Here is an 18,699-nt window from a genome sequence, read left to right as displayed (position 1 = left end):
TATAGTAAAATCCTGAAACTAGATTAAATCTTTGCTGATTGTTGCATTAATTATACACTATTCTTCCAGCCTTACTCCCATTGAGTACTACCACCCTCCGGGAGAGACTGAATCAATTATACAGGTTGGACAAATTCACTTAAAGTCTGAATTTACACAAGATCTCAAGGGAAGATCCAGTTTCAATTCTTTTAAATAATAAATGAGAATCCCATTAAGCAACAAAGAAGAGGTATGGTCCAGGAAATCAACTCCCATTCTCTGAATAATGGTTATGTAACTTCTGATAGAGGGGCGAGGAGAACTGATGGATTTAAGGTAGTGATGGCTCTCTCTCTCTCTGAATTACCCCTCTCCCAGTCCTGAATTTTTGGGGGACGGATAAAATGAAACCCAAATCACTCCTGGTTTTTTCCTTCTCTCTGGATAATTAAAATTATAAACATGGCTCCCTTCAATTAAAAAAAGAAAAGGGAAAAAAAAAACCTAGAAAACAATTAAGTTAATTAGTGAATAAATTTCAAAGAAAAGAATTACATATATGTATCTGGAATGTGTCAACCTAGCTCAGAGAGAATCACTATATTAGTAGTATTCGTATCTAATACCAGAGCACCTAGGGGCCCCAATCATGGAGCAGTACTCCATTGTTATAGGCGCTATGGAAACACAGAACCATAAGATGGTCTCTGCACCAAGGAGCTTACAATCTAGAGTGTTAAAAATAAATAAGAGCTACAGTGTGTGAAAAGCACTGCTTAGTATTTGAATAACAAATGTCAGGCCAAAACATTTTCTATGACTATCAGCAAAGTCTCTCTCTCCCTCCTCCCCCCAAATCGACATCTATTTTTTCCAGAGCAAATGTTTAGAGGCATTAATAATTGTGTTTTCCTCTTCACCTCTAAAAGCTGCCTAATTTGGCTTAACAGTCAGAGTGAAAAATAATAATTAATGTGACTCATCCATCTAGAAAGTGTAACACATGACACAAAATGAACTGAAATAGTGGCAAGAGAAATCCTGTAGATAATGTTTCATAGTACAATTTCCTGCAGAGGAATGAAGTGACCTGAATGAGGAGGATACCGGTTAATCAGCTGGATTTAGAATTTCTTTCAATATTATTTCATCAGTTCTTTCTTTTTGTATTTTACTAGTTTTCAATGGTAATTGCTAAAAATATAGGGAATAATGGAATATTACTGCAAAAGGCTGTAATTTATTTTACAGGCAAATTGCTGATGTCATCAATGGTGAAAGTGTGGCTTAGCTGGTTTGTGATCTGCAATATTGTCCCAAGAGCCGGTTTAGCTGATATATTTTTCTGCGTGGTGATCTGTTGTTTAGTGGTGGGTTTTTTCTCCTGTAAGTAAAGGCTGAGTTAGCAGTTCTATTATAAATTCCTTTTCTTGTGAATCCGTGACTGTGGCATGCCTACTGGGTTGAACCCACTTCTCACAGCAATAACTGCAGAGTCATGGGACTTGGGAGACTCGGGTTTAATTCCCTGCTCCTTCACAAACTTCCTGTGAGACTTTGGGTTTAGACTGTGTGTCTCTGTGCCTCAATTCCCCATCTGTAAAATGGACATAACAGCACTTCCCTACCTCATGGGGAGGCGCAGATTTTGAGGTACTCGGATACTATGATAATGGGTGACAGGTATCTAGGTAGGTAAGTAGATTTTTATATTTAACTACAAACACATAAGTGATACTGTAGCCCTAGGGCCATGCACATTCTGGTGTTCTGCAACTGTGGAATCCACCCCTTGGCATGGAATTTTGTGCCAGAATGGACATTTTCACTATTATAAAACACTTGCTTATTGAAATGTGTTTCTCAAGTAACAGAAATTTCCAGTTATTTATCTCATGAAGTGACATTTGACCAGTCATGTTGGTCAATGTTTGAGCTTTATTGTGTTTTGTTGTTGAATTCACTAAACATACACCAGCCTCTTGCCCAGAATTTCAAATCCAAGCAAACAGCTTTTCTGAGATGTTAGTCTGGGTACTAATTAGAGCAGAAACAAATTTTCTAACCTAGCCAAAATGTGCTTATTGCATATAGGCACTAATCCTGAAAATATTTAAGCATCTGTTTAACTTTAAGCATGTTAGTAGGCCCTTGAAGTCAATGGAACTATTCATGTGCTTAAAGTTAAACAAATGTGTTCAGGATTGTGCCCATAAAGGGTACCTTTTAACTCTTCTTATCAGCATCCACTTGGTAAAATGACTTCATCTGCATCAGTCATCTGGAGGACCAGAAATAGCTGTTGAGGGATAAATGTCTCCCAGTTTGAAAATAAATGTCTGAGCTTAGCTTTAAAATGTATTTTTTGATGTGCCATAGGAGAGCCTAAAAGCTTTATATTCCACTAATAATCTCATTTAAGTCAGATACTGTTTTGGTATTTTAAAGAAATCTCATCTTAATGGTTTCAAGAAGCACAGGTATGACTTCCTATTTTCAGGGGAGCTTAGGTGAGGGCAGAGGAACGACTTTTAATTTACTGAGTTTTGATAGCCTTGGAAGTTGGTTTCTGTTCAACCATCAGGCGCATTGTGCTCAGGCAAGCTTTTCTCGGAATACCTCTACCAAATGTGTTTTGATTCTAATTTGGAGGGGCTGTGTCTCAGCTGAGAAAATAATGGTGTTTGTGAAAATTAAATCCCTGCCTCTGTGACAGCACAGACAGCAGATAGGTCCTTCGACGCTATATTGGTTTTTGTAATGAGTGCATCTGTTCACTAAGAATTGGACTGGGACAAGCAGCAATTCATTTAAATTGGGTCCTGAAACCATCATTGCATAGTGATGGGTTTTTTTACTATCTATTTGGGCTGGATTCAAACCCGTGACTACAGATGATCCTAAGCAACCTCATACCTATTCACAGAGCATACAAGTATTGGATGCACATGGCAAATGAGAGCCAACCTCTTCATGGCACCGGAGGGAGCTCGTGTGGAATATCATGTTCATTTCTGGGCACCCAAACAGAAAGAGATTGATATACTGGCAGGTATTTTGAGAATTGTATCTAATATTAAGGGATTTGAGAAGAATGTCTCATACGAAGATACTAAAAGGACTGTTTGTATGGCTTTGCCAAAGAATGATTTTGCTAAATGTCTGCAAACATTAGAAAAGTTTAATCAGAGAGAAGGGGTGTAACTAGGAGTAAAAGGATTAAATGAAGCAAAACTCTAAACATCATGTTGAATTTCCTAACACAGAGCTAAAGGGTTTTGCTGGATCAGGACAATGCTACAGAAATGCAAGGTAAACTATTTCATGGCTATCATCAAGTGAAATTCATGAGTCTCGCTGATTTCTGTTAATGTGTAACAAACAAATCTATAATAACCAGAAAAACCCATATCTGTTCCATACTATGATGGTTTACGTTGACTTGAAAAGAAACCTTGGAATTATAGGACATCTAACCAAAATGCTTCCTACATCAGAAAACTTTTCAATAAATGGAGGAAGTAGTGTAATTCAGGTTTTCTTCAGTGTCCTATTTCACACATCAGTAATAGGAAGATGAGGATTTCATCATGCTGAGGAAAAGGGATATTTAATTTACAATTAAGGAAATGTGTCTGGTTTCAGTAACTTTTATATCAGCTGAACAGTAAATGGATGAAGGGTTTCTCTCTCTCTCTCTCTCTCTCTCTCTCTTTTTTTTTTAAAAAAATGATTTAAAAGCTGCATGTGATAACCAGAGCTGGACCCTAAATCCAAACACCACTAAACTTCAGTGTGTTCAAAATCCAGATTCACATTTTGCATCATCTTGAATTTTAACATGATCAGGTTGCTAGGCAAAGTGAACAAGAAAAAAATATAAAACCAACTAACATTGGAACCCATGAAGAAGTAAAACCATGCTACGCATAAAATGTACTGATAAATTATAGAAAGGGGGTAGGTAGTGTCAAATGAGATTAAAGCAGATATTGAGAATGAAATCCCAAATGGGTGTGTTACCGGCATGTTCTAACCCTCCCCTTGAATTTTAATGTAACTAACTCCAGATGGCTACATAACTGCATATGGCTGCACCCTTGTTATACTTAAAATGCATAATATCCCCCATTTGTTGGTCAGTTCCTTTAACTATTTTAAGTATGAAGCTGCAGAGCATCTAAGCTAAGCCACGATTTGTTTGTGAACAAGAGCCACCTGAAGGAAGGGACTGGTAGTGAGCAAACTTCTGTCTTGCTGAAAATTGGAGTGTCACAGGAGACACGTGGGTTTGTAAGAGCATGATGACATTATCATAGTTGGAAGTCCATTAAGTCTATAGTTTTTCACAGCTACAGGCTATGGGATAAAGTGTACCGGGGAGAAGATACTGCCAGCATTCACTACTCAGTAAAAGGCCTGCTTTAAATAATAGCATTGAGGCCCTATAAAGACATATCAGGATGCTGTTGGGTAAAAAAAATCTCCTCGTCAGAGAACATGAGGTCACCATATTAATCTTCAGGCAGTGTCTCAGTATTTAACCGAACATGTTTTACATTCATCCTTCCGGTTTCAGAGTAGCAGCCATGTTAGTCTGTATTCGCAAAAAGAAAAGGAGGACTTGTGGCACCTTAGAGACTAACCAATTTATTTGAGCATAAGCTTTCGTGAGCTACAGCTCATGTCATCGGATGCATTTATCCTTCAGTTTCTGATGGAACCTGACAGGGAAGAGACTCATGAATGGCTCCTGTTAGAGGTTCATGCTTTTCGGTGAGCTGTTTTATGGAGACATTGGACAGCACATTAAGGGCCTGATACAAGCACAGTTGAAGTCGATGGGAATATTCTCTGCCACACCTGACAAAAAGTGGCCCACGTTCTGTTGGATATCTGAATTTATCTGAAAGTAGAAGAAAAAGAGCAAGAAGTAATGAGTAATGTTTGCTGAAGAGGCTGAAATCATTCAATTTCCTATTTATTACTACATCTTTTATATCCAGAATACTTTTGTGTGCGTGTGTGAGAGAGAGAGAGCATATGTATGTGTACATACGTGACCCAGGGACCCTTTTGGTGCCAGCTGGCAGAGGACACAGGGTGTGTACAGGGTGGGGATCAGATACATGCATGATAGTTCACCAAAGGATGGCATGTGATGTCCCTTCCGTGAGCCATTAGCCCACTGCATAATCACTGCAACATGTTTGTATGGGAAATAGTTTGAGAAACGTAAAAATATTAGGTTCCAAAGCATAAAGCTTGTCACCTGAGTTGAGGGGAGCCTCAGGGCTAACTCAATCAGTATATAGAACAATGGACGTCTGTGAAGGTAGGCTGTATTTCCTTGCTGGGCCAGGTGTGGGTCTGAGGACAAAGACAAAGGTACTCCAAGTTAAGTCTCTGAAGAGGGGACTCCTGGGGTAAGAGATAATAGACTGTAATATGTAAAAAGAGGAAAGGGGACATGATTTTATCTTTCAGTGAGGAGGTAAGCTGACAGACTGGTTGTCTCATGAAAAGAAGGTCACAGCCAGCCTGGCTGTAAAGCGCTGGTGAGCGATGCTTTGAGATGTGGGAGTATCATGTTGAGTAAGTCTAGGCTCTGGAATGCATGTTATGTTTTTATTTTATATGTCACCATTGGTTTGCAATACTTGCTACTACTTTGAATCTCGATTTGTTAAATAAACCTCTTCGTTTCACTATGAGCATATCTAAATTCTGTGTGTTAAGTGGAGGGGTGATCGAAGGTAAGCTGGGGCATACTGTTTCTTTGGAAGTTGTGAGTCTCTGCATACTGCAAGGGTCCAGTGAAATAGGAGCTGAACACTATAGGAAGATGCTCATAGGGCTTGATGGTTGCAGTATGCCTATAGTAACCTGTAAAGAAACAGCAGGGGTGGCAAGGTCTAGAGGGGAGTGCTTGGGTTGCTCGGTGGAGCTGGGGAGCTGACCCGCAGTTGCCACAGACAAAGCTTCCTCACACTAAGGACTGGTGCTGGCGAAGTGCTTCATAGCCCTAGGTACCCTTGGGAAGTGTCACTGCATATAAACCCTAAGATTGTTTTTGAATGAAATCTTAAGATAAAATTTTCTCAGAATGCCATCAAAAGAAATACTACAAGCACGTAACCTATTTTGGGTACTCTTTCAAGAGTGTGTTAAGTGCAGCATCAATTCTCAGGACATCTCTTAAGCCTTTGATTGATGTTGAGAATGAGATACCTTGGGGTTTTTTTTGGGAAACCAACATGTTTTCACACCCAAGCTTGAGGGCCCCATTTTTCTGCAGCCTATATACCTGAAGAAGGGTCTTTCTTACTCCCCAAAATGGCATTGGCATGTGTACCTGTTCCATTTTTGAGGCGCCAGTTTCTGCTAAAATTAATGGAAAGACTCCCACTGATTTAACTGGTAGATGGAGAGAGCCTTATCATGGCTATGCAGTCACGTGCTACCCAAAGGGTTTAATAATATTTAATAGTTAAAATAAACCTGAGTTGTCATTCACTTGGCTTCCACCTCCAGATTCCATCTTGCATCTTCCCACAAATTGTGAAATACCTCCAGGACTTCATGTAGGATGAAAAGTGCTCTTAAATAACACACAGTCCTTTAAGTACTCCTGGAAAGCTAGTCACTTCGGCTTACCCGACCGATACTTGCACTACTTTGCCTTCTATCTCTGCCTTATGTCCTTGTGATTTCTTTACAAGAGTTTCCAGCACACACATCCTTCTGTTCTCTATCAAATGGAGTCTTGATACCCGTTCTGTCCCATTTCTAGACAGATCCTCCACACCTCTGAGGTTAAGTACAGGTTTTTTTGCTACACCATTGTCATGCTGGTCTATTACCCACTCTTACCATAAACATGGTACCCAGCAGATAAAGATCTAATAGCTAGTGGGAAATTGGCTGGCTTCTGGTACTGTGCCTCCTCAAGAGACCACTTATTTTCCTTGTTCTTTTGCTTCTGCTTACACTTAAGTTTAGTCATTCAGCACAGTGGGAACGAGAGCCGATGGATGTTTTATTTCTCACTTGTGGGATGACTCTAGTATGTATAACTAGTTTGTGGATCTCTTTCCCAATGAAACTGAGCTCATGAAACTGCCAGGCTTCATTTTTACTCTCTTTCTCTTTGGAGAGCTCTATGCATTATATGGAGGGGCAAATAGACATGTCCTTCAAATTTCTTTTGTGACTTACCTTCCTGAAAAAAGCTGATAATGACGAGATTCACTGCAGCTCTAGGTAATTTATTTTCTTTAATAGGAGGAAATAAAACATACTGGTTGTGGTGGGGTGTGTGTAAACAGGCAGTCCCCAAAAGTGTCATAGGATTTGTCTACATGCAAAAAACACCCCCACGGTGGCGAGTCTCAGAGCCCAGGTATACAGACTCAGGCTCACGCTATGGCACTAAAAATAGTGGTGTAGACGGTCAGGCACTGGCTGGCGCTCAGGCTGTGAAGTCCGGGGAGATGGGTGGGTTTCAGAGCCCGAGCCGAAACATCGACGCTGCCGTTTTTAGCAGGGTAGCCCAAGCCCGAGTCCGTAGACCTGGGCACTGAGACTCGCTGCTGCGGATTGTTGTTTTTTGACTCTTGCTGTGCAGACATACACATAGGATTGGAAGGGACCTCTTGGGCCATTGAGTCCAGTCCCTTGGTATCACAGGCAACCCTGTGATATAATCCCATATAGTTATAAGGTGCCTAGAGTAAGGGGCAACATGCTGCCCCAAGAGTAGCTAGGAGGGTGATTCAGTCGCAGTCTCCTGTCCAGTTCCCCCTTAGGAAGTCCCTTAGGAAGTAAATAGCTCCAGGTCTATAAATGACTCAGAGTTGGCTCTCCACTCCCTTGACACTGCTATGCTGGCCAGTGTGCTTTTGGGGTTGGGGGTGGGGGGGGAGATGGATCATAGAATCATAGAATATCAGGGTTGGAAGGGACCTCAGGCTCCATGACTGCTTTCATTCCTTGCCCTTTCTAACTGCCCTTTTGCAATTGGTGGCAGGGATGTAGTAGCTCTGCAGACCCAGCATCCCTTACTGCAGTTCTACACAGGATACGAATAGCGGTTGCAGGGGTATAAAAGGGGAATGGCCACTTCTTGGTCTTTCGTGTTTAGGTTTGTATGGGGGAGGTAAAAGCCCATATAATAAAATAATCAGCTTTATGTCTGTTTCTAGGAGTCAGTCCAGCCTTTTGCAGCCTATATCTGTGTGCACAGACAAGGACTGATATGACCAATGCATGGCAGTACATGTCAGAGGGGAGGACCTCAGAGTCTGACAGAACAAGGAGTAATGGTCTCAAGTTGCAGTGTGGGAGGTTTAGGTTTTATATTAGGAAAAACTTTTTCACTATGGGGGTGGTGAAGCACTGGAATGGGTAACCTAGGGATGTGGTGGAATCTCCTTCCTTAGAGGTTTTTAAGGCCAGGCTTGACAAAGCCCTGGCTGGGATGATTTAGTTGGGGATTGGTCCTGCTTTAAGCAGGGGGTTGGACTAGATGACCTCCTGAGGTCCCTTCCAACCCTGATATTCTATAATTCTATGATTCTATGACCTGAGAATTTTCAGTATTACAAATAACCAGATTCTGAAGCATATAGAGTGAATAATATTGTGGATGCTTAGCATGCTCATACATATATCTGTCTGCTGGATTTTTCCAAAATATATAGTTCTCACTTAAAAGAAAAAGAAAAAAATGCTGCATAGAAAAGATTTATTTCTGAAGAAAGTATTTCTTTGTTATAACTGTTGCATTGTCAAGAATGTTTAAGTTGTATGTATGAGAGAATACATGAAATATTCCCGCAGAGGTCTAAAGAATCGCCTTATTAATTCACATTTAGCTAATCCACTCGCCCCATAATTCATGCACACAAAAACTGCAATCTCTTCTTGCTTCCTAGCAAAGCCTTAATAACAAAGCACTGTAATGAGGTCCCATTACTAAGGCTTGATTGGTTATGAAAATATTCTCTAGTACATTAACTAGTGTATTATGGAGAATAACGTAAATAATGACAGCTAAACTCCACTTACCAAGTGAATGAACAAAGTACATTTTGTGTTGCATTGTCCTTGCTTTTTCAGCAACAGTGCCTGGTCATGCACCATTGAAATGAGCAGGTGCTATATTCTTGAGTTCAGTGGGCACAGGATTGGGCCCTTATTCACAAATTCATGAAATTCAGCCATTCCCCATGGGCGTCCTCATCATTAGTGTTAATTAACAAGATTCCCGCAAAGTATTTGAGATGGCTAGTATTTTACTCTCCATATTATCCAGCAGCCAACTCAGCCACAAAATGAACTCGGTAACAAAGGTTGCTAATAATGATCATTGGATGAAGGCAACATCCTACTGGAGTGTTTCTGCGTGAAGAGAGATGAGAATTACTTGTGTCATGAATCATAGTCTAATCTGTTTAGAGGAGAAAGTTTATGGATGTTCTTGTGGCAGCATTTGTTGAGTCTACTGCAGTGTTGCCATGAACATTTGCACGTCACAAGTGAGACAACATTCAAGTGTTAAGGATGGAGGAGGGATGGTTCAGAGGTTAAAGGTCTACCTTGGAGACCTGGGTTCAGTTCCCTGCCTCTCTGTGTGACTTTGGGCAAGTTAGGATAGGTCTCGGGTAGAGTACAGATGCTGCATGCCCAGTAAGCACAGGTATAAATAGCAGCGTAGACGGTGAGGTGCAGCTGGGATGAGTAGAGTGCCCTACATGCCTGAATGCCGTGTGTCTATATCCTACACGGATCTCTACACACCCAAGACTGGGAGTGGCTGAGTCATTATACAGAGTAAAACTATTTCCCTCGTTTATCTCCCCCGCCCCCCGCCACTGTTCCTCAGAGTTCTTGTTAACTTCTGGAAATGGCCCACCTTGATTATACTTCAAAAGGTTTTCTCTCCCCCCACCCCACTCTCCTGCTGGTAATAGCTCATCTTAAGTGATCACTCTCCTTACAATGTGTATGATAAACACCCATTTTTTCATGGTCTGTGTGTATGTAAATCTCCTCACTGTATTTTCCACTTTATGCATCCGATGAAGTGAGCTGTAGCTCACGAAAGCTCATGCTCAAATAAATTGGTCAGTCTGTAAGGTGCCACAAGTCCTCCTTTTCTTTTTGAGAATACAGACTAACACGGCTGCTACTCTGCAACCTACACACCCAAGGCCTCCTGCGGCTACACTGCCAATATTAGCTGTCCCGCTACCAGTTCCTTTCCTCTACAGCTACCCCCTTGACAGAGCCTTTTACTGTTGGGCAGAGCTACATGCTACAGCCTGCCTTTCACTGGAGTGTGTAGCTACCCATACCCTGCACTCTGCCACAAGTGTAGATATGGCTTTAGTCTTCCTGTGCCTCAGTTTCCCATCTGTACAGTGGGAATAACAGCTCTTTCTTATCTCACAGAGGTGTAGGGAGGATAAATACATTAAAGATTGTGAGGCACTCGGATACTATGGTGATGGGGAACAAATAAATACCTAAAACCGATTAAAAGGGACAAAAATAATTTCTTACTTTGAGGGTTTGAACATTCTAAGCTGTTGCATTTTTTCAGTTATGGTTGATGTCACCTTGGGGATGTGCAGCTTGGCTGGATAGTTGCTCAAAGATGGATTCAAAAGGTGGTACATTGGCCGTTGTAAAACACTTCGAGAGCCACTGATGAAAAGCACCGTACCAAAAGCTCTGTGGGTGGTGGTGGTTGTGACGGGTTTGGTCCCTTTGGGGTGTCACCGGATGTGCTGGGGTGCCACTGAGTCAACCTATTCTGCCAGCCTGGGTTCCCTTTACCCGGCCTTGCTGGGCTCGGGCTCACCAGCCTCTTCCAGCCACGCACACAGGCAGGGCCATGCCCAGCTGCACAGAGAGACAGAGATCCGCTCTAGAAAGATTCAGCCTTTGGGGGTCACCCCAACACTCGGGTGCCCACTCCTTTAAGGAGTACAAACCCAAAGGTTTTATGAAATTTGCCCCCTCCCTCAATGGGGAGGGAGATATGCACAACTTCTCCCCCCTCACCCCCCGTTAGAAATTACATAAACGGGGTTATATTATAAACAAGCAATACATTTATTAACTACAGAAGATAAATGTTAAGTGAATATAAAAGATGGCAGACAGAACAAAGCAGATTACTGACCTAATAAAGCAAAATACACAAGCTAAGCTCAATATACTTAAGAAACATGTTACAAAATGTAAATTCTCACTCTAAATGTTATTTTAGGCAGGTTGTAAAGTTTCTGTGGTTCAGAGTTCCAGTTATATTGCTTTTCAGACTGGACCCCTGTCTCAGTCTGGAATCCCCCCCTTCAGGAGGTTTTAGCAATCTTTCTTTTAGGGCAGACAGGCCATGGAGAGGAGGAGTTCCTCCCCCACCCTTAAATAGGATTTACATAAGGTTTGTTTCTCAAACTTGACCCCCCTTTCCTTCCAGTGGAAAGTTACAAGAAGTCCCAGGTAATGTTTTGGTATCAGGTGATAAGATCACCTGACTTTATAGTATCACAGCATCCATAAGTCAGTGGCAGTATGGAGTGTCCACAGGAAGGCCAAACCTTTCGCAGCTCATTGTCCTCGCTGATGGGCCATCCGCCCTGTCTGGCTTTTCCAGTGTTGTACCTGAAGTGTTAGAAGTGGGCGTCACCCAAAGTAGCATAGTTGAAGTACGGATGCATAGTCAATATTCCTAACTTCAGATACAGAAATGATACATGCATACAAATTTCATAATCATATTCAGTAAATTATATCCTTTCCAATGATATCTTGCAAGACCCATCTTACATAAAGTACATCTCAGTTATGGCATATTCATATCATAAGCATATTTCCATAAAGAATATGTAGTGAAACATCACAGTGGTGGTGGTATTACTTCTTTGGGAGGAAAGAAAAAGGAGTGATGTGATTGGATTCTGTCAAAAAGAAATTTACTGTAGTTTGTGAGAGGCTGATGATTGGCTTCATTCCTTTTCTTGTATATAACTAACAGTTGCTAAAATAAGGTGGGCTTTGCAAAAGCGCTCAGCATTGATCTAACTCTACTCGCATAAAAGCCAAAGAGTTTTGCTGTTGACTCCAATGAGAACAAGGTTAGGCCAGTGCTGAATGCTTCTGAAAATGACAAGAGTGAGCTGGATTCTATTCCTGTTCTTGCGTCACTTTCAGAACTCTGAACTCATTTCTAAAATAAGCCCATATTCTTCCCTAACTTGCACCTCTGCTACTCCATTAAATATCTGACTTGTAACTTAACTGCATGTTTCATGCACCTCCGATTGGTTAGCATAATGGCTGATGATGCACAAAAAGGAAAGAGCTCAGCTTAACTTTCAAATCTCAGAATGAGTTTACTAAGCGGAGAGTTAGGAAAAAAAATCTGTTTATAAACTCTGTAAATTTGGTCTGTAACAAACATGTACCCTACAATGCCATTTTTACAGAGTAAATTGTCAGGGTACAACCATACACTGGTGAACAAAAGAAATAGGTGAATAAGGTGAATAGTGTGAATAAGATAAGACTATCTGAGACTTAACTCCATGCGGACCTTCTTGAAGAAAATGCCAGGAGTGTCTACTTGGATAATACCTAAATTGACCAAATTGAAAAGTACTGTGCCACAAAATTGCTAATGGAAGTGTTGCACTTAATTTTGTATTAATGTACTATTTATAGGTTAGGCTATTTCTAACTATATGCCATATATGAGCAATTCTTGTTCAAGCCTAGCCATGAATCGGGTGTCTTTTCTGGAGACAGAACAGGTTGTTTCTGTCTGTCTGTTTGCTTGTCTTGTTGCCATCAGCAGGCCTGCAGAGCTTGCCCTGCCCTTCGTTTATCTGGTGACTTAAATGACAGATGCAAAAGAGACAAAATAGACTTCCCAAATTATCTAATGACCTGAGAGAAGAGGGTGACCTTTAAACAACATTATTTTCCCCTGATTGTTGAAAATATTCCCAGGGGCCACATCCTTCTCCAAATGCCAGAAAACCTTCTGGGATGCCTCCAGAACACACACTAGAATGATGATGCTGCTTCTAAGCAGACTCCGAAAGGTATCTCATAAAACTCCAGCCATAAAACTTAGCTTTTTTATCTTTTCAATCTGATGCTACTGTTCATGCATCTTGCATCATAATTTTTGTTACAGACTGTTTGTTTGACAAGGTGCAAACACCCTTTGTATAACTATGGAGGAAAAATGTACAGCAACTGTGTTGTGAAACTTAATATCCAGTCTGAGTATGCAAGTCTCTAATTAGGTGTCAGCTCTGCGGTTTTAAATGAAGCCTGAGCGCAGCCTCTTCTTAGAAGGCAGTGAGTATAAAGATATTTTCCTGCAAATTGTATAGTTTAAGAAACACTGGTGTGTGTCCCTGTGCTCTGTTGGATTCTAAACAGCAACCAACAGGAGTAGGTGAGGAGATTACGAAAATTACAGCTGTCAATGGGAGGTGAGGGTGTTCAGCACCTTTGAAAATCAACCTCTAAATGATTTGCTGTTGACTGATTAGGTGCAATAATTGCATTACAATGCTAGAGAATTGTTTTCTTCTAACAAGATGGTAATTGAGGTGACTGACTATGGGCTCCTTGAAGTCTTATGCTTAGATTACAATAAGTAAGATTCTGATTAATTTAGCAGCAGGGTGTCAAAGGCTTTTAACAACTTAACATGAGGCTATGATAGAATGATAAGGAGATAAACAGCCTCTGAATCTCTTATTAACAATTTGGCCAGGCTATCCTTTAGGTCTATGTTGGATCATTGTCAGCACGGTTGTTTGATAGGCAATATAATGGCGATATCAATTTGTCTTTAAAGTGGACACTGTTCTATTACTGAATTCAGAACCATTGTAGGCAGATTCATGTTCTAGTATCCGTTTTCAGTACCCCTTCTTATGAGAAGCTGATGGTGCAAATTGCAGTGCTGATGCAGTCTCTTTTTATGGCTGCAGGAGAAAAGGTACAAGTGGTTAGATTGTGAATGTAAGGTCACTAGCTACCTTCATACAACAGGGAGCACTTTTGCCAAACATCGTAAAAATTCATGAACCATAAAATGCACACGAGGAGTCCATAACCACCCAGCCTTTCCTTCGGTGCCTTCTTGTTGCAGCATTAGCAATTCTGAGCGAGTCTCACAGCAGGGCATAGCACAAATTAATTAGCTAAATTACTATCTAATGGCAGTAACATTTGATGCTGCTAAATATTTCAGTGCAAATATGGCAGCCAGGTTAACATATTTAAATATGATTGGCTCCTGTTTTCAAGCTGAACATCTCTCTCCGGCCAGGGTAGCCGACAAAGCTTCGTGTGTTTAATTAGTTCTGCCATTAGCCATGTTCTAATTTGCCATTAGTGCTGCTCTGCTCTGATGAAGTGGACCATGATCCTCCGAGTCTTCTCTCAGCAAAGACCATCGTACTCTAAAGATGATGAAATGGAATTTAAAGAAAGGTCCTGTGCTGTGCACATAATTAAATCCCATTAATAGCAAAGGACCTAATTACTATTTCAGATTCATCAGCAGAACATTACGGTGACAGGTTCCTGACTGGGAAGGTGTTGGGGGTGATCTCTAACATACATGCTACAAATTAGTCATGCATTTGTGTGTAGGCCATATCCGATCTCGGAATGGAAGACACTGGTTATTTTTAGCGTGCCCTTCCTGAGATAGGGAATAGAAATTGCTTGGCTTTTTTTTTTTTTTTCCTGTTGAGAAGAAACCCTTCTGGCTTTGTTGTAAGTGTGGTTTGTAATCATTGTACACATCCCAGATGGTTCATGAAAACTCTTTGAAATGCCATCTGCCAGGCGTGTGTCCAGCCGGCAAGCCTATCATTCTGCTACAAGAAAGGAGGAGGCGGGGTTTCCCTTCCCTCTTTCCTCCTGAATCACAGTCAGTAACACTTGCTCAGATTCAAGGCAGGATGGATAGCAGCACAAGCATCTGAGAACAATCTTTGTGCTAGACAATAACATGGAAAGTTGTTGGTTGGTTTTTTTTTAAACCTTCCCCCAGATAGGACACCCTAACATGTGTTGTTTTATTTCCTTACGTTCGTTATTGGAGACTGATGCGAGGTGACAAATGTTATCTAGCTGATGTAATGTTTTCCTTTTTACACTAGGGCTCAGAGTTTCTAATGCATTCAGGGTGAGTCACAGACAGTCCTGCTGATAACAAGCCCACCTGCGATTTTTTTTTTTTTTTGACTTGAACATTTTCAGGAAATTAAGAACACTGAAATGAAACACACAGATCCATCCAAATGGCTCAGAGGAATTATGGCAAAGATATAATTGTCATGTGAAAAAGCCAGCCAGTACAGTAAACCACTAGCTGCAGTTTTGCCATTATAAAAAACAGAAGAAGGGAAAGAAAATGGTTAATAAATAGTCTCTGCAGGAAGGTAGGAATAAAGAAATTATGGGAAGGTTTGAAATGAATCCTGAAGTTCCCTGATCTTCATTTTATTAAATAATTTATTCCCCTTCTTATCTGTCTGTTTGTGTTTAATATGTAAGTTACACGATAAATCATGTCCTATGCGTTGTATTCATGAGTGTGCAATGGCCCCGGGTGACATTTGACGTTTACACTGGATGAGGAAAGACATAGGGTCTAATTCTCAGTTACATTTTAGCCCATTTACACTGCTCCAGCAAAGTAAAATAAAAGGTGACGGAAAGGGTCATTAGAAATGCCCAGTGTGTAAGCTGGTTTCCAGTAGGTCTGTGCCATCTGTCTCCCCTACTGTCTGTCATAGCCCCTACTTCAGGTGTGCCGGGGGGGGAGGTAGGGTATGGCTGGCGCATGCTATGTTCTGGCTATTCTTAGCTGGCGGATGGTCTGTAAGGAGGGGGTCGTTGCAGCTAGAGCATCAGCAAGAGTGGCCCAGACAGCCCAAGAATACAAGGAGTGCAAAGGTGATGTAAAGTCAACATTGCTTCCCATCCTCTTTCCACCGTGCTTTCTCAGGAGTGACCTCTTGAACCATATTTCAAATGAATTTCTAAACCAACTTTCCCCCTTCCCTGGCACTCAAGAAAACACCTGCCAAGCTGTCGGTGGGACAGGAACATTATGCCCGAACAGCTTCTATGGGCTTCAGTCTCCCCTGTAAATTCCCAAGATCCCCCACCTCTTTCCATATTCAGTCATGAAATTCAGGCTTTTCATGGAGGGCTGAGGCAGATGCCTGTGCTGGGGAGGTTCTGCCTGTGGGAAGGAAGAGTGCTCCAATAATGAGCAGTCATGCTTGGTGCTACGGCTTTCTGCTGCTTTCAGGTTCTTCCTGAACCAGCAGATTGATTGTGGCCAAAAATGTCCACACCCCTCCAAGCATCTTACACTACACTTTCTTCTGAGGTGGAATGTGTTTTAATATCTGTGAATGTGTCGTCATATTTATTGTTAGACTGACAGAATGTGCGCATCCTGTGGCCTCAGGAGTCACTTAAAGAAAATAAATACTATTGAACATAAAACCAATCAGTATCAATTAAATGAACTGTGCCCTGTGATCTAAAACACAATGGAATATGCCACCACAATGAAAAGTTGTGAAAAGACTCATCTTACACCACACTCGCTTAACTTAAGCTGATGGGGAGAACAGAACAGATGATGCATCAGTGAGTAAGCCCTGTTTCCAGTCTTCTCATATTCATACCAAAGGGCTATGTTCCAGTTGCTCTGTCTCTGGGATGGTGCACTGAGAAACAGGCAGCCTCAGAAATAGTAGCCAGACCCCAAATCATACAGATTTTTATTGTAGATTGAAGTCAATACCTTGAATTGCATCCAGAAGCAAATTGGGAGCTGGAGTAGTCTCCGGGGGATCAGTAGGTGACAATTGTGAAGTCATGGGCCACCGCGTTCTACACTAGGTGAAGCTTCTGAGATGCCGGTCACAGATAAGGTCTTCAAGGAGTTACTACAGTAATCTAATCTGGAGGTCACATCAACATGAATGTGGGGAGATCCAGTTCAGCGAGGAAGGGTTATATTATTCTGTATCTAATATAAGTGATAAGGGCTTATCTGGCTAGCACCATTATCTGGAACTCCAGGAGCAGCCAGGAATCCTAGAGAACCACAAGGTTATGAGGTAGAAAAACAGGTAGAAAAACAGGAAAATTTGTCTCCATTTTCCATTGAAATATTTCCGGGTTCGGGGTGTGTGTGTGTGTGTGTTTGGTTTTTGCCAACTCCAACTATGAGCCTCAATGGCAAATTATGGATATGCCCCTTGACAGAGAAAGCAATACCGCTCCCTGTCAACTACCATCACTGCCATTTTGTGTGGACTGAACTTTAGCCAACTCATTCAGTCATGGACAGGCACACAAATGGTTGGGTGCTGTATTCCTGTTTCTGATTCAATATATTCATGCTTATGTTATACATAGCCTTTGTGATGCAGAGATGGTGCAGAAGGGGCAAGGAGCTGTTTACCCAGAGAACCTTAACACACACATGTATTTTCAAACATTTTTTGAATGTTTAAACTTGTAATCTTTCCGTTACTAGAACAAATTGTGGATTCAATTTAAAAAAATCATTCTAGTTTTTAGAGATGATACAAGTTTGAGATAATTCTCTGTACTTAAAATAAGGGATACTCAGTAATATTTCTTGAACTGCAGTGAAGTTTTTAGGTGAACCTACTGTACCAGAAGTATGTGTGTGTCTGTGTGTGTGAGAGAGAGAGAGATTGAGATTTAACATATTTGTGTAACAACTGTGCCCCACAACACTTTCTAGTGCTAAGTAAAAAGTAATAGCAAAAGTAGGGAGAAATTAACAGGTACATGCAAGGGAGAAAGGATATTTTGAGCTGAGATGTGAAAGGAGAGAGTTTTGATGCATTGGAGACATATAAATAGAAGCTGCAAAGAAGCCTCCTTATCTAGAAACATACTTTATGTAGCATAAGGAATTTTCTTGCTGGCAACTCAAAGGAGAGTCAGTAAAATAAGGTGTTAAACTAGCAGCAGGCACAGTTGTTGGTATGCTCCCAACACCAAATTCTGGCAGATGTCTTTTCTGCATACACCACAAGAGATCATTTGGCATAGCCCAGCGAATACAGGAGGGTAAAACAATTGGTTATACATGTCTGCAAAGGACAGAATTACTGCACCTATTCAGTATTTATGTTGGGCTGTAAATTCTAGAATTCGCACTCACTGACTCTCAGGGTTTCTTTCCACATATCTCACATGGGAGAATTAATTTCCTGATACTGTTATTTCCCTGGAAGATGTTTGAATGTCCCATTTAATTCCTGATAATATTGATGTTGCACTAACTTGTAGTTTTCTCCATTTAGGCACAACCCGTCCTCCGCGAGAAGGAGAAGTGCCTGGTGTGGACTATAACTTTCTGACTGTGCAGGAGTTTCTGGACCTTGAGCAGCGTGGAACTCTTCTTGAAGTAGGAACATATGAAGGTATGGCATAGTGGGGAACTGGTTCAGTAACATAAGCTGAAGGAGACACTTACATAGTTGCTATAAAGATGTTTAGGCCAGTGACTTTATCAGCTTTTTAGGCTTTGTCTTCACTAAGGAAAAGATAGTCTGTTCTTAACTCTAGTTAGCTAACTCAAGATAAAATCCCAGTGAAGACAAGGCAGTA

The 18,699-nt window shown here is 41.2% G+C and overlaps 1 protein-coding gene across 1 annotated transcript in view; it reads left to right on the top strand.

Moving 5' to 3' along the window:
• Window positions 1-18,699, top strand: part of MAGI1 (membrane associated guanylate kinase, WW and PDZ domain containing 1) — a 474,374-nt gene that overhangs the window by 341,521 nt on the left and 114,154 nt on the right. The window contains exon 3 of the mRNA XM_077821423.1: window positions 18,393-18,512. Coding sequence (XP_077677549.1) covers window positions 18,393-18,512 — 120 coding nt within the window. The remainder of the gene's footprint in view (window positions 1-18,392; window positions 18,513-18,699) is intronic.

This window comes from Eretmochelys imbricata, chromosome 7 (genome assembly GCF_965152235.1).
Source record: "Eretmochelys imbricata isolate rEreImb1 chromosome 7, rEreImb1.hap1, whole genome shotgun sequence".
NCBI lineage: Eukaryota > Metazoa > Chordata > Testudines > Cheloniidae > Eretmochelys > Eretmochelys imbricata.
The sequence above is the reverse complement of the archived record's forward strand: the minus strand, read 5'-3'. Positions and strand labels throughout refer to the sequence as shown.